Source organism: Sturnira hondurensis, unplaced genomic scaffold (assembly GCF_014824575.4).
Source record: "Sturnira hondurensis isolate 20B ecotype Veracruz unplaced genomic scaffold, ASM1482457v3 Scaffold0003693, whole genome shotgun sequence".
Taxonomy (NCBI): domain Eukaryota; kingdom Metazoa; phylum Chordata; class Mammalia; order Chiroptera; family Phyllostomidae; genus Sturnira; species Sturnira hondurensis.
Window position 1 is genome coordinate 10,462,349 of NW_028076324.1, and position 16,177 is coordinate 10,478,525.

A 16,177-nucleotide genomic window follows, 5' to 3' on the forward strand; every position below is an offset into this window, starting at 1 on the left:
TTTTAAAAATCTTTTAAAAAAGATTTTATTTATTTATCTTTAGAGGGGAAGGGAAGGGAGAGAGAGAGAAACATCAATGTGTGGTTGCCTCTCGTGCGTCCCCTGCTGGGAACTGGCCTGCAACCCAGGCATGTGCCCTGACTGGGAATAGAACTGCAGTTGTTTGGCTCGCAGGCCTGTGCTCAATCCACTGAGCCACACCAGCCAGGGTTGTTTTTTAAAGAGTTGGTAAATTCTTTGTGTCTCTAGCTTCTTATACGTTTACATATGTTTACTTATGTTTACATATAAGAAGCTAGAGCTCCAATGGGCTCCCAGTCCACGTGGTAACTGCTGTGGATGGCACATTAGTCCCCCACTGTCCCTACCAGGCCCAATGCTCTCCCTGGGCACCAAAGGGTTTGCCCTCTCTAGACTAGTAATAGCATATACTTTGTATTCTGATTTTTATGCAGAAAGTGAGTCCCTAGGCAGTGGTTTGCTGAGATCTACCCAGGGAAAGGCTGAAAAGTTTTTAGAAAAAGCACATGAGGACTTCCGCCAAGAAGGAGGCATAGGTGGAAATACTGTGCCTTCTCCCACAACCAAGTTTGAATACAACAAAGGTTTGGAGAACAAAGACACAGCCAAAGAACAGAAAATTGAATTATACGGAAGTCTGACAACAACTAACCGCTCAACCGGACGGTAAGAGGGGCCGAGCCAGCAGCGGAGCTGGGTTGAGCAGGAAGGATCCCCAGACCTAGGCGCGCAGGTAACCCGGACCCAGTCAGGGTGTGGGGCAGACTGACCGCAGTTGCACATTCACGCACAGTGAGACGGACCACGCAGGCCCCAGAGGGCAAACCCAGTGGTGGAGGGCTGACAGCGGTGGCACACTCGCGTGCAGTGGGATGAAACGCGTAGGCCTGGTGACAGTGGTGGCTGCGGCACCTGTGGCGGTGGCAGCGTGAGGCGGCAGACAAGACGCCATTGCTCCTCTTTGACCCCGCCCACACATACAGCATCACAACCCAGCGACTGAGTTGCCCTGCTCTGGTGAACACCTAGGGCTCCGATCCTGCTATGTAACAGGCACGAATAGCCCAAAAGATGGAGCAAGAAGAACTCAAAGTCCCAGAGCCGATAACTCTAAGCAACCAAGAAATAGCCAACCTATCAGATACACAGTTCAAGACACTGTTTATCAGGATGCTCTCAGAACTGGTTGATTATAGTCACAAATTAGAGGAACATATGAAGGCTAAACTAATTGAAATGAAGGGAGATGCACAGGCAACCAATAGTGATGGAAAGGAAACTGGGACTCAAATCAATGGAATGGACCAGAAGGAAGAACGAAGCAGCCAACCAGAAAGGAATGAAGAAATGAGAACTCAGAAAAATGAGGAGAGGCTTAGGAACCTCCAGGACATCTTTAAAAGTTCCAACATCCAAATTATAGGGGTACCAGAAGGGGGAATGAAACAGCCACGAGTGGAAAACTTATTTGAACAAATAATAAGGAGAACTTCCCCAGTCTGGCAAAGGAAATAGACTTCCAGAAAATCCAGGAAGCTCAGAGAGTGCCAAAGAAGTTGGACCCAAGAAGGAACACACCAAGGCACATCAGAATTACATTAGCCAAGACTAAAATGAAGGAGAGAATCCTAGAAGCAGCAAGGGATAAGGGGACAGTCACCTACAAAGGAGTACCCATCAGATTTCTCAAAAGAGACCTTACAGGCAAGGTCTGTAAGGATTTCTCAAAGGTCAGCAGATTTCTCAAAAGAGACCTTACAGGCAAGAAGGGGCTGGAAAGAAGTATTCCAAGTCATGAAATCCAAAGACCTGCAGCCAAGATTGCTTTATCCAGCAAAGCTTCCATTTAGAATGGAAGGACAGATAAAGTGCTTCTCAGATAAGGTCAAGTTCAAGGAATTCCTCATCACCAAGCCCTTATTATATGAAATGCTAAAGGGACTTATCTAAGAAAAAGAAGATGAAAAATATGAACAGTGAAAGGACAGCAAACTCACAGTTATTAACAACCACACCTAAAACAAAAGCAAACCAAGAGGACAGCTAGATCAGGAGTGGAACCATAGAAATGAAGAACACATGGAGGGTTAGCAACAGGGGAGTGGGAGGAAGAGAAGTGGGGAGAAGGTACAGAAAATAGCATAGACAGTAGGTAGAAAATAGATGGGGGGAGGGCAAGAATAGTAGGAGAAATATAGAATCTAAAGAACTTGAGACATGTGGTTATAAACTAAGGGGGAGAATGGTGGGGGAGGGGTGTGTAGGGTGGAGGGGAATGAAGGGGGGGAATAGAACAACTGTAATGGTATAATCAATAAAATATATTTTTTAAAAAGTGTAAGGCACTTTGCTAGCTCAACAAAAAAAAAAAACAAAAAACAAAGAAAGAAAAAGCACATGATATTCCTCCATGCTTTCCACCAACCCTATGAGGTCTGTACTTTTGTTCTCCCACTTCTCAGAAGAGAAAACAGGAGTGTCCCCAAAACCACACAGGAAGATGGAACACAGCCTCTCGAACATGGCAGGAATGAGTCAGCAGGAGTGCTGGGGTACCTCTACCTGGTTTGGTACCAAAAGGAGAATGTGGTGTGGAGAGGGTGGCTTTGAAAGGAACATGGGGAAGTTTAGATTTTCTCCTAAGGGGAGAATTTGAAACAAGGGAGCAGCGTGGTCTAAGTTATATGGTAGAAAGGTCCCTGGCAGCGTGCAGTCTATTTTAGAAGATGAATATAGTAATCCTTAGCTAAGAAAGGCCTTGTCTTGGGTCACAGCACTTTCTTCATAGCTACTACTTTTTGGGTCTATGTGTCCCACCCCAGGGAAACTTCCTAAGGAATTTATTGCTAGGACACCTGGCCAACGAGGAGTCATGGTGGTCCCTTTTGATAAATTATGTTATTGCATTCTAGCTCTATTAGAAACAGGCTATTTGCTAGCAACATGTTCAAAAGTGGCATCTTCATATATAAAGAGTTGTGAGAAATAAATAAGAACAGAGAGAAACATGCAAAGAAAATAAATGCCACTTTGAACACATAGAAGACATAGGTGGGCAATCAAAAAATATAGACTCACCTACACAGTGTTTAGCCCCTTAGGATTCTCCCCACTCTGATATTCAAGAGATCTGGTAATATTGATATTAAATTCTGTGAGGGTGCAAGGCAATGGCACTCACCTCTGTTGCTGGAATAGGTACCATCTCTCTGGAGGGTAGAACGGCAAATTGTTTTGGAAGCCTTTGATGGATAATAACTATAACAACTCACCTTTGTCGAATGACAAATCATCTTCATTTATTATGTTTTTTCCCACTAGAGCACAAGCTCCCTGAGGCAGGGTTTTGTCTGCTTTGTTCGCTGCTGAGTCCCTGATGCCTGGAACAGCATGTAGCTCTAATGTGTAGAGCCAGCATGATCCCATCTACTCATTCTGCCTCTGGAACCACGGAGCTAGACCAAGAGGGTAGTTTTGTGCAGACATCTGAGCAGCCGCCTCATTAGGTCTTTAAAGCAACCCTCATAATCTGAGCAGTGAGTGGAGAATTCTCAGGGGCTCCCACTGACCCATGGGTTAATAGATGTGCTTGTAGCTAGAAGGGTTAAATGAGATGATTTCTGACATGTACTGAGCCTTAGGCTGTGCTGGGCATGGTTCAAAGAGCTTTTCAAAACTCAGCTCAATCAACTTAACAGCAAAACTATGAGGTAGATACTAATATCAGGTCCATTTTACAGATAAGAAAACTGAGTTGACAGCATGAAAGTTAGCCCCCACCCCACCCCCGCAAGCTAGGGCCTGGCTCACAGCAAGTACTTAGGTTTAGTAGAACCTAAATCTTGCTCAGTCAGCTCCGTGAAACTCTGGTTCCTGTCTCCCTAGGGAATATTTTCTTGGGGACCCCATGACAAACTGGGCACCTCTAGGTGTTCCTTAAATGCTTCAGTTCTTGGATTCCTGGGGCAACTCAACGCATAGCTTCCAGGGAAGGTGAATAGAGAGGGTAGTGGCAGGTTCCTGTGGGTATGAAGACACATGCAAAGTCATCCCTCCTCCCCCCACACACACAAGGACACATGTAAACATACACTCTAAGGCACACACACTTCAAAACAGGCACACACAGACCAATGCAAACTCAGCCCAAAACAAGCACAGATATTTACACAAGACATGCACACACAGCCCGGGGCTTTGGCCTGGGATGTAAGGTTAGAGGCGCCCCCTGCTCCAGACTTCACCTCTGTCCTTCATCCCCGGGCCCAGGGCCTCCTGTTAAGGCTGTGTTGGACTTGGGCTCCAAAAGGGGCCGAACAGGGCTGGTTGTGACATGGTGTGTGGCTCTTTGGCGCCACCTGGAGGACACAGGGGCCAAGGGTATGGCAATTCAGGGGCTCAACATCTATGGGGGTGTCTGGGTCCTTCTGTCTGTTAACTGCTTTTGTCTCTAATTGCATCTGTCTCTGTCCCCCAGTGTTTGTCTCCTCTCTTCCATTTCTTTCTTTCTTTTTTTTTTCCTGTTTCTGTCTTTTTCTCCACCGCTCTGCCTCTTCTTGGGACCTCCATCTCTTTTTCTTTCTCCCCCTGAAGCCTCTCCCCACCTCTAGAGCCCAAGACCTCTTCCAAAACTGCCAGGAGCCCTCAATCACGCCTCCCTGTAGACCCCTCTTATTAGCTGCATCCTCTGTGCCCTGCCTCCAATGGCATCATCCTGGCACTTCCTGCCACCCATGGGCTGTGGCTATGATGCGCTATGACTCAGTCCAGGTAGGGAGGGCCTGATGACCAACCTCATCAGCTCTGCCTGCCAGTCACACTCCCCTCCTATGTTCTGGTCCTTGGGGAGGGGACCTCATGCCTGGAGGAACACGTGGTCTCCCTGCTCTGCCTTTGTCCAAATAGAAGCTGGCCCATGAGCCTAGCTCGGCTTACCCCTTTCCCAGGGCTGGCTGCTGCCAGTTCCCTGGGGGTGGCAAATGCTGGCTGCGTGCAGGAAGGGGGTGCCAGGACTGCAAGGATTTGGACCCATAAGCAAGAATGCCTCAGAGAGAGAGAGACAGACAGACAGACAGACAGAGATGGTCACCCTTGAACCTTACTAGGAGGGCAGAGATCTCTCAAATAAAAATGGACCATGCCTGGCTGGATAACTCAAGTTGGTTAGAGTATCTTGATCTACCAAGGTTGTGAGTTTGATCCCTAGTCAGGATACATACAAGAATCAACCAAATTGATGTTTCTCTTTCTCCCCCTTGCTATTAACACAAACAAACAAAAAAACCACTCCCATTGCCTACTAGCTGGTGGCCTGATCCCTGACCACCCAGACCTTGGAGGCCACTCTGCCTGACCCTGTAACTCCCCTGCCTCTGCTTGCTCTGTTCCTCTGGGGTGCCACACCATTTCCTTCCTGGGGGCTCCTGCGCATTCTGCCCCCTCTCCCAGAGCTCCCTTCCTCCGGAAGCCAGTTTTACTCCACCCCTCCTTGAAATCATCCGTTGAACTGTAGAGAGCAGGTCTGTCTCACTTATGGTCATGGCCGTGTCCCTGGCACAGAGCCTGGCACACAGAAAGTGCCCAAGGAAGTGTTTGCTAAATGAATGAGCCAGAGAAGTCTCAGAGGCATGCTCTTGAGCCCAGATCTTTGATCCTGCCTTGATGGGGTTGGAAGGGTGCTTGGCCTAATGGGCTTCTTCCCACTTTGTGCCCTGTTTTTCCAGAGACGGGGTAAAAAGACTTTTTCTGGGCTGCTTGTGAAATCTACCCTGCTGGGTCTCATTTCAGCCGAGTCTGTAAATATCTGGTCTGCCGAGGCCGGCAGCATCTACACAGGAGAAGCTTCAGTGCCTTTTATGAGCCTCCCTGTGGGGCCTAACGCAATGTTTCTGTGGCTGGGTAAGTGGGGCGCCCCAGCAATTTAACAGCGGGTTGGCATGGGGTGGCTAAGACTGTAAGACTGGAAGAAGTAGCGAGACACCATCAGCGGCTCCCAGCACTTAACCCCACAGCGTGAATCATCCAAGAGTCCGAACCTGGGCCTCTGGCTTTAAAAATTGCTAATGCAACATCATAGATTACAGTCATGATACACGTGGATGCCAAGCAGACTTCTTCCCCAGATCTGAAGGCCACAATGAATTCTTAGAGGGAGAGCTTTCTGGCCATGAGGCAGAAGGCCTAATTTAGACCTGGCTCGTCTAGAAGACCAACAGCAACTACAACCATCTGCTCAGCACCTACTACCTGCAGATACACTTTAAAGGCATCATCATTTCACATCTTTGGAATCACCCTACTCATTTTACAAAAAGATTCAGAGGGGTTCAGGGTCATCAGGTGGTGAAGGGCAGGGCTCAGATGGGAACTCTCCTGCCTAGCTTGGTCTCAAGTCACCCAACCATCACAGAGGCCTCCCCAACCGGGCTACCATCCCAATGCTTCTCAATCATCAGGATCCCAGGAGTGTTTGGAGGTAGGGCCTCAATCAAATCGGCAGGTCTGAGTCGGGGCTTGGGCACCCGTATGTTAAAGCAGCACCCCCTTCCCTCCACCCTCAGGTACCTCTTGCTAGCTGTATTCCTCCCCTTTCTCAGTAACGGGCCACTGCACGCATCCAAATGTGTTTGCAGTGCTCCTCCTGAGTCTCAGCAGCGATCGCCTGCCACCTGGTGTTTACTGAAGACACTGGAAGGTGCAGGTGGTTCCACCTCATTAAACTAGAGAAATTTTCCAACAGGCCTCAAAAGACCCAATAGGTCATACAAAGGGATGAAGCAATTGGAAAACTTTAAAATACAGTATTATGTATTTTCTTTCTCCTTGTCGTAAATTAGGCATGCATTTACTGTGTCTACTACATTCCACGTGTATTGGCCATGTCTTTATTTTCTGGGTTTTGATGCTTTGACATCTGGGCCTTATCCTGGTTCACCATCCTGGACAGTGTGACCAAGGTTGGGATGATCTTATTTACAGTGGAGACCCTGCCCCTCAACCTGCAAACCAGTTAAAAGGCACCCAACCCCACTAACCCAGACTTTGTGATTGTGTTTTTTTAAAAAATCAAAAGCCCTTTTAGTAATGTTGCATCTGAAATTTTTTGACTAAAAGTAACACATGTAATGTAAGCCTGGCAATCACCATGCAGGTGAGGGAATTCCTACAAAGTAAGAAAATTTAACCCAGGAGATGTTTTGAAATGTAAGGAAATCTTTATGAATACAAAAGTTAACAGATCATGAAGTTGACACATTTGATAAAGTATTAATTCTGATTTTACAGTGGTTTATTTGTGGAGCCAATAAATTCTCCCCTCCTCCTTGCTAAGCCTCACATTTTACTAATCTCCTGTAAAACATGAGCATCCTATAGGTCCTATTCTTACAAAGCCTCCCAGTGCCTGTCAACATTTATTAAGCACTTACTATTTGCCAGGATCAATTCTGAGCTTTATATTAGCTAATTTAATCACAGTAAAGGACCTCTATGGTAAATACTATTATTCTCTTCTTCCAATTAAGGAAGCCAAAGCAGAGAAAAACTAATAACCCTCAGTGGGCAAGCAGGTGGGCAAATTCTAGGCTACATCTGGTTCCTGAGCCTGCCCTCCCCACTTATACCCCAGTGGTTCTCATTCTTGATACTTAACAGACCCCCACATTTTTGTTGTTTGTTTTTTTAGACCTTCTACCTTTAAAATTATTATTTTTTTTAAGATTTTATTTATTTATCTTTAGAGGGGAAGGGAAGAAGAGAGGGAGAGAAACATCAATGTATGGTTGCCTCTGGTGTGTCCCCTGCCAGGAACTGGCCTTGCAACCCACGCATGTGCCATGACTGGGAATCGAACTGCGATCGTGTGGTTCACAGGCCAGCGCTCAATCCACTGAGCTACACCAGCCAGGGCTAAAATTATTTTTAAAAAAGATTTATTTATTTTACTTCTCTCCCACTCTTTCTCCTACCTGTCCCCTCTCTCTGAAAATAAATAAAATTAAAAAAGAGCCATTTAGAGAGGGGAAAGGAAGAAGAGAGAGAAACATCAAAGTGTGGTTGCCTCTTGCACGCTCCCCGCTGGAGACCCAGCCCACCACCCAGGCATGTGCCCCAGACCGGGAATCAAACCAGCTACCCTTTGGTTTGCAGGCTGGCACTCAATCCACTGAGCCACATCAGCCAGGGCTAAAATTATTTTAACACTGTGATCAAACACACATGAAACGTAACCACTTGTTAGTGCACACAGCTCAGCAGCATGAAGCACATTCACAGAAGGGCAGCCATCCCTACCATCCGTCACCAGAACTTTCTCACCTTCCCAAACTAAAACTCTGTCCCCACTGAACACTAACTCCCATCCTCCAGCTCCTTGGCTCGAACACCTACTTCCTGTCTCTATGGATCTGACTTCTCCAGGGACCTCATCTGAGTGGGATCATGCAGTGTTTGTCCCTTTGTAACTGGCTTATTTCACTGAGCATAATGTACTCAAGATTCATGTACGTTGTAGCAGAGATAAGAATGTCTTTTTTTTAAAGGTTGAATAATATTCCATTGGCTCGATGAATATATGTCCACTAGGATGGCTTTTATGAAATAACAAACAAAAACACATAATAACAAGTGTTGGCAAGGATGTAAAGGAACTAGAATGCTTGTGCATGGCTGGTGGGAATGGAAAATGGTGCAGCCGCTGTGGGAAACTGTCCAGTGCTTCCTCAAAAATTAAACTGATTCACCACCTGACCCAGTGGAGCAATTCCACTCCTAGGTATCCACCCAGGACAAAGACAAACGCATACACCTGTCCTCATGGCAGCATTACTCACAGGAGCCAGAAGGTGGAAAAAACTGGACTGTCCATTTACAGCCCCTTTTTATAACAAATATTGTTCCGCCTCTCTTTCCTCTCCTAAAATAATCAGAGCAGATATAACCTAACTACATGCAACTTAAAAAAAGAATGACTCAACCTACCAGGTACAGAAATGGAAAGAATGTCCGATACTGTCTAACCCACCCTGAGAGTGAACATGGTGGTGAGCACCTACCTACTGAGATGGAGCCAATCAGATGGGAGTCAGCAGGGAGGTGATGAGACCCCAGCAGCGCTGCTCATAGAAATGGTGACCAATTCTTGGTTAAGGTTCTGGACTGAATGATGAGTAACCCTCTAAATTTACCCAGAAATTGCATCCCTAGAAAAATCTGTATGTATGAAAACTGTAGAGTAGTATTGGGGGGGAAACTGTGCCCCCCCCAATTCATATGTTGAAGGACCTCAGAATGTGACTTGATTTGGAGATAAGGCCATTACATAGGTAACATATGCTCATTAAGGTGACCCTAATCCAGTATGACTATGTCGTTACGAAAGGGGTAAATTTGGACGCAAACAGGGAGGCTGGGGGAAGGAGGCAGAGAACAAGCCAAGACCATCAAAGTCGGCCAGCTACCCCCAGAAGCTAGGAGAGGACTATGACAGATTTTCCCTCATGGCCTCAGGAGGAACCAGCCCTTCCAACTCCTTGAACTTCTGGACTCCACAACTGGGAGAGAATAAATTTGTTTCAAATCACTTAGTTTGCAGAACTGTGTTATGGCAGCCCTAGCAAATGAAGGCATTTTGTGTCTCCATATTAAGACAAGAGCTGGGTTTTAGGCCCAGCTAACCAGGAACGGGCTGTTGTCACCCCTAGGGGTTGTCCAGGGGCCTACCCTACACGGTTTCCCAAGGGTGCCACTCCTGCCCACCAGACTGTAGTTGCTCCATTACAGCTATGTGACATGAAAACTGGTCTCATCCACTAACCCAGCAGAGCCTGGCCTTTCTCCCCCAAATGGGAAACCTAGACCCCAATTTCTAGACTCTATAGCTTGCAGAGAGGAGACATACCTCCATGAAGAAGGCAATATGCCACGCTGGCCCCCATGTGCAACATGGAGTCAATGTCCTGACAACCTGTCATTGGAAAACAACTCTACAAGCCCCTGTGGTGAAGGAAGCGCTCGAGGTGTTTATTTGCAGCAATTCAAACAGGCAGGACACAGAGGGCCAGAACTGACCTGCCTTTAATGCTGGGAAGGATTTTCAGATTGCTCTTTTAAAACTAAACAGCCCAGCAGGAACACAGGGTACTCAGGGAGAATTGGCAATTGTTTGGGGCCTGTGGGGTGGCTGTCCTAGTTACCAAGGGGAAGGAATTGAGGTTCCCAGCAAGCAGCATGGTGGATTAACTCTTACCACACCAGACCAGGGCCAGGAGTGGTGAGAAGTGAGCCCTCCCTCCTGCTGCCAGTCCCCTGCACAAACCCATCACCCAGCCTGTGGCCATCAGACGCCCCACTCAAGAGGTGAAAGACTTGGCCTCTTGCTGCCCCACTCCCTGCCAACAGCTCTGCTTGTGTAGCTGCTCTTCTCCCAGAGGAAGAGAAGCACCTCCCTGTGGTGTCACATTGGAGGGACCTGATTGGGGCCAGGGGCCTGGTTCGGCAGTGTTTAATGTAGAAAACTAGTCACTGCTGTCACAAACGAGACTCCACACAAGAACCTGCACTTCCAGAAAAATGGCTGGATCAGGCAAACTGAGCCCGTGCCAAGCAGGGACTGCCCTTTTAGTGGGGCCAGTGTGCTCTGGCGGGCCGAGGGCAGTTACTAAGTGGTGCAGGGCCTGCCACATGTGCCCACCCCTCAGCTAGGCCCCTAAAGCACACTCCATCGCTGGGCACTGCCCCAGGCACTGCAACACGAAGGGTGAAGTGACTGGTCAGGGGCTCCAGAACACAAACACACCCCTCCCTCAATGAAGAATTCCAAACCAGATCTGCCACCTGTAAGCTCCAAGACCTTGGGCACGTGATTTAACCCCAGCACCAGGCTCCTTATCTCTCAGATGGGGAGATAACACCCCACTCCAACAATGGCTGAGAGAATTCAATATGTGACAAGCCAGCAGCTGCACCCGAGTGCACAACAGTGTTGCTGCAGGTCAGTACTATTCTCTACTCTGTGGTCACGACCACACACACATACACAGACACACACACACGAGAGTGCGAACCATAAACTTTTATTAATGGAAAATGGAATGCCTTGTTACAGAAACCTTGTCTCAAAAATGGCAGAACAAGAACACGTTTATATTTTTTTAAAAAAGTGAGTTCACATGTTACCGAGCTACGACATGGTGGCAGGATTTGTTTTTGTTTCTTAAAAGATTCCGTAAGTTCAAGGTAACTGGCTAAGAGATTCAACAGTGCGTCTGCCTACCTGAACATGCGGAGGAAGAGGGGTTTAGTAGCGACGAGTGAAGTGGGATATGGGTGGGGGTGGGGGTGCGGGACTCTGCTGCCCCGGTCCTGGCCGGCCCGTCCTCCACCTGCCAGTCCTCCACCGGGCACCACGTAGTCCTGGGAATGCCCACCTTGTGCAAAGTCGCCTCACCTAGGAACAAAGGCACACGTTTGTCCCCTTGAAGTGCTTTACATTTCCACCATAACGTGGCACAGTACGAAGCTCTGCAGCCTTCTGAGCCCGTGTGGTTTTTTCTGGATGAGAAGCACCCTATGCACAGACCACCTTTCGGGTCACTGGAGGGTGTTACTTGCACAAATTGCCAAGAGTTGCTTTTGGGGTTTGTTTTCAAAACATTCAACCCAGCAAATTCATCAAACATGCAAAAAAGGGAAAGGAAGTGAGGAGCAGGAACAAATCAATTTTATCCGGGGACAAAACCTACCCTGACATTCCACCCCGATTGGCCATGTGCCCAGGCCCTGAAGGTCCAGACAGGCCCCTTTCACCACCTGGAAGAGAAGAAAGAGATTGCAAACACTGCTTTCTTGGGAAGCCTCTGGAAATGCCGGGGGAGGCTGACCTGTGAAGAGTTCTGGGAGGACTGGACACCCCTCCCAGAGGGCCCCCCACCCTCTCTCATGGGCAGGCATTAGCTCATACCTAGCCACCTGGCATGCTCCCGGCCTGCTGTGCCTGCGTCTACCATGCCCGGCCAGGCACGCTCCTGGTGCTCTTCTAGCCTCTGACTGTGCTCCGTCCAGTCACGTCCACCCCTTCACCAGGGGGAAAAAAAGAAAGAAAAAAAAAAGCACCTATACCACAGTCCCAGTATGTCTCTAGGGGAGACTGTGGCACAGCTCATCATGCCCAGTACCGACTGTTTCTGGGGGAAGTTGGTGAGGATCTACCTTTCTGCAAAGGTACACACATGGCCATTAAGCACATGAGGTATTTAGCACCAGTAACATCACAACCACTAAGTGAGACATTGTGAGATCCCTCCTGCCTCACAAGCATGGCTCTCATCTAAAAGAGAGGAGCAAGCTAGTAAGGATGCGGAGAAACTGGAATCCTCATCCACAACTAGTGTGAACTGAAAATGGAGCAGCCTCAGGAGGGAAAACAGAGCAGCGGTTCCTCAAAAGGTTATTAACTTATACAGTGACCACGGATGGAACCAGCAATGCCACTTCTGGGTGTCTAAAGAAGGGAGCACGTGTTCACACAAAAACCTGCACATAAATGCCCTAAGCAGCATGATTCATAAGGAACAATCCAAGTGTTTGTCCATCAACTCATGAATGGATACACAAGACGTGGTCCACCCGTACAGGGAACGTTACATGACCGTGAAAAGGAGAGGAGCACCATCATTTGCTACACAAATAAAACTTGAAATCGTGATGCTCAGCTGAGTGTAGCCAAACACAAAGACCACACTGTACGTGAGAGGTCCAGAAAGGCACCAGAGACCTAGGAATAGTTTAGTGGTTGCCAGGGACTGGAAGAGGAGGATGGGGATGGGGAATGACTGCTCACGGAGACAGGACTTCTTTTTGGAATGATGGAGGTGATCTAAAACTGACTGTGGTGAGGGCTGCACACCTGTTATAAACATACTGAAAGCCATTGAACTGTACACTTCAAAAATGGGTGAACTGTATGGCATGTGAACTATGTCTCAAAAAAGCTGTTTAAAAAGGAAAAATGTTTCAGACAAACTCTGGGAGATTAAAATCCAACAGTCCCAGCATGTGGGTACCAGTATCACCAGAGCTGTCTAGGAAAGCTCCCTGACCCAGGCTCAGCCTGGACTGAGTGCACTGGCCATGGGGATGACTGGTGCTCAAGAGGCAAAAACTAGGGACCTACCAGAGCCCTGACACCTGTCTGCAAGGGCAAATGCAATACTGCTCCCCAAAAGTGAAACTCAAAAGCTACTAACGTTTACCAGCAGGTGCCAGCCACCCAATCAAGCAATGAGGCTGCTCAGGGCCATCTCCTGTTTGAGGATGAGTTCTCCCATTTACATTTCCCACAGGTACTTAAGGAAAATGGTTTAAATGTTAAAGGACCAAGTGCGAAGTAGGTCGCTCGGGAAAGCACACTTTTCATTAATCTATCATACTGGAACTATAGTCTTTGCCAAACACCTAAAACCCCAGGAGCGATAACGTAGAACCTTCTGGTATCCACAATGCTGGCCTTCAAAATGCCTAAAGACAACTTTGTGCACGCACACACACGTGTGTAGTGGTGGGGTGGTAAGCTTCCCTACTGTCCCGGGAGACAAATCTAAAAAGGCTTCAGGGGTGCCTCCTTCATCAGACAAGGGCCCTGTGATGGAGATGCTCATACCTGGGGTGATGCAGGTGACCTGGCAAGGGGCACACAACCAGTTCCACTTTCAGAGGGGCAGGCCTCTGACCAGGGGAAGATACCCTCTCCTGTCATGGCCCACCCACTAACCTGGGTGGGGGTGGTGGCCCCCGGCCCTCGCTCATCCTCTTGTCTGAGCTGTAGCCCCCCCAGCCATCTCGAGAGTCCCGGCTGTGGCGCTCCGGTGGTCCCCCATGGCCATGGCGGTCATCTGAGTAGTGCTAGAAGGCAGAAGAGGGACAGGGTGACTCTAGTCATGTCAATCCCTACAGGCCTGTATATAAGCCTTCTGGAAGGCTTGTCAACCTGTACACAATCCTGAGGTGGGCCAGACTGTGGTGCAATACAGTGCCCTCTGGCCACTCCAAGAGGACTTGCTCAAGCCCCTTCTGAATGTCATGTTGCTGGATGCTCTTCTTGTGACCCTGACAATACCACAGAGGCTCCCGGCAGAGCCCTTTGCTTCCTTGGCAACTGAGTGCCCCTAAAGCGCCACCACTGGTGCCACACAAATTGCCAGCACAAGCTTCTCTTGCCCTGTGAGTGTAGAGGGCCAAGCTTTATGGTAATCAATGCCTCCTCTCAAGAGTCTAATGAGAAAAGTCACTTAAGAGTCTTCCCCGAAGAACTGGGATCACCCTCTCTGCTGGTGACAAGAGGGTGATCCCAGTGATCCTCCCCCTCTCCTTCCTCCTAGCCATCAATATGAAGGTAGCACAGCATGGCTCCTCAGAAGCTGACACTGGAGGCAAGTGCTGAAGAAAGGAACTTCAGTGTTCTGGCCAACCAGTTCGGCGCTCAGAAACCCAGCACATCTGGTAGTGACAGAGCTGTTCTCAGAAAACATATTCCTGTTTTTAAAAACCATGATTCTGATGCCTGTTTCCCACCTTTCTTAGGGCAGACCCCCCTTCTCTGAGTAGACACCTTATGTACCCTTCACCAGATTATCAGCAGATTAGAGACAGTGGGACCTTCCTACAGCACCTAAAACAAAGGGACTCCCCCCCCAACATGGTCCAAATAACCCCCTAAGAGGCCACCACGCCCTATTTTGGATACTGTGGGGCATTCCGCAGTCCTGAAACTCAAGAAGCATTCTAAGCAAGCAGATACTTGCAGTTTCAGCTGGATAAAATGAAGCAAGAACAAGCCCTACACATCTGAACAGACTGTACTCACCAGAGGGCAAGCAATTCTGTGCGCTTCTACTGGCTAGCCAGAATACCGTGTCCAAGCTCCCCCCGACCCAGACACAGAGCAGGCACCCAGTGTTGGGTGTTACTCACCTGTCCATCTCGTTCTCCCATCATTGACCTTGAGCCTTCCCTCCTGAAAAAGGAGGGAAATGTCTAATTCCAATGGCAGCTGATGGTACCATATGACATTTCTGCATGTCCCAACTAAGAGTTCCATAACTGAGGTACTCACTCTATTTCCCCATGTAAGAACTGCCTGACTGAAAACAAAACAAAACTGGCTCACATCTTTCCCTGCAGGTGAGAGTGAAGTCAGCCCATAAGGTGGGAATAAGAATTTTACTGAAATCCCTTGGAGGGAGGGATCTCAGAAGCAGAGACCCCTGAACGAAGCCAAGGCCTCATTTACCTGTGGCTGGTGACAACAGTCAGGATAACAGGGAAGCCAAACGCCTGGTTTGGCCTAGTGCATGTGTGACTCACACTAAATCTCAGACCGACTCCAGCCACAACAAATTAAATGAGTGGCTTCTGAGCCACCTTTTCCCTGTTCTCTCTTCCCATACAGAGAGCTAGTGGACAGTGAAATGCAGGATATGCAGCCCAGGGGAGCCCAATGAGATTTCTCCCAAAGAGAGAACTCTTCAACTGGAAAAGAGGGCTATCTCATTAATCAAGCAGATGCAGTCCCCATTAAACAAGGCATTAGCAAAGAAAAAAAGGACAGTAGCTTAAAAACCCACCCCGAACCTTGAAAACACAAAGAACACCCAAAAAGAACTGCTCCACATTCTCTGGTAAGTCCTCTTTGCAGTTTGCTGACATGGAAACCCATGCCAGTCAGTGAACCCCCTAAACATGGGCTCCTGCCCACTGCACCTTCGCCTGCTCAGGCAGGTCATACCCCTTCTAAAAATTGCTTCCTCATCTATCGGGTGGGATAAAAGCAGGCTTACAAGTTATGAGTACACAAAACACAGAGTTTATTCTTATTGTAATTTCTTATATTATTTTCCATACAAACCTACTGTTGCCCCAAAGCCCTGTGGTTCCAGTGGGGCTGGTGCTGAGGGGACAGAGAGGGAGGATGCCACATGAAGGAGAAAAACTCAGAGCCTGGGCCATCTCCAAGAGCGCTGAATGTTGGGGCCTGCCGAGAAGCAGGTCCTGCCCAGGGCCCCATCTGTCCTACTTGTGTAAACGGCAGTGTGTGAAGTGAGCTCTGGAGGGCCTTCCTGCAGTCATATCACAGATGCTGCAAGTGAGCATGGACTCCAAC

The 16,177-nt window shown here is 48.3% G+C and overlaps 1 protein-coding gene across 2 annotated transcripts in view; it reads right to left on the reverse strand.

Annotated features, from left to right (window-relative positions):
- Nucleotides 1-11,142: 11,142 nt before the first annotated feature.
- SAFB2 (scaffold attachment factor B2) overlaps nucleotides 11,143-16,177 on the reverse strand; it is a 31,842-nt gene continuing 26,807 nt past the window's right edge. Inside the window, exons 17-21 of one of the 2 annotated variants that reach the window (XM_037042645.1) lie at nucleotides 14,989-15,031; nucleotides 13,790-13,920; nucleotides 11,981-12,093; nucleotides 11,763-11,829; nucleotides 11,143-11,467 (exon numbers count right to left, since the gene is read on the reverse strand). In XM_037042645.1, coding sequence (XP_036898540.1) covers nucleotides 11,464-11,467; nucleotides 11,763-11,829; nucleotides 11,981-12,093; nucleotides 13,790-13,920; nucleotides 14,989-15,031 — 358 coding nt within the window. In that variant the 3' untranslated portion in view covers nucleotides 11,143-11,463. The remainder of the gene's footprint in view (nucleotides 11,468-11,762; nucleotides 11,830-11,980; nucleotides 12,094-13,789; nucleotides 13,921-14,988; nucleotides 15,032-16,177) is intronic. The other variant, XR_005065939.1, reaches the window with a different exon arrangement.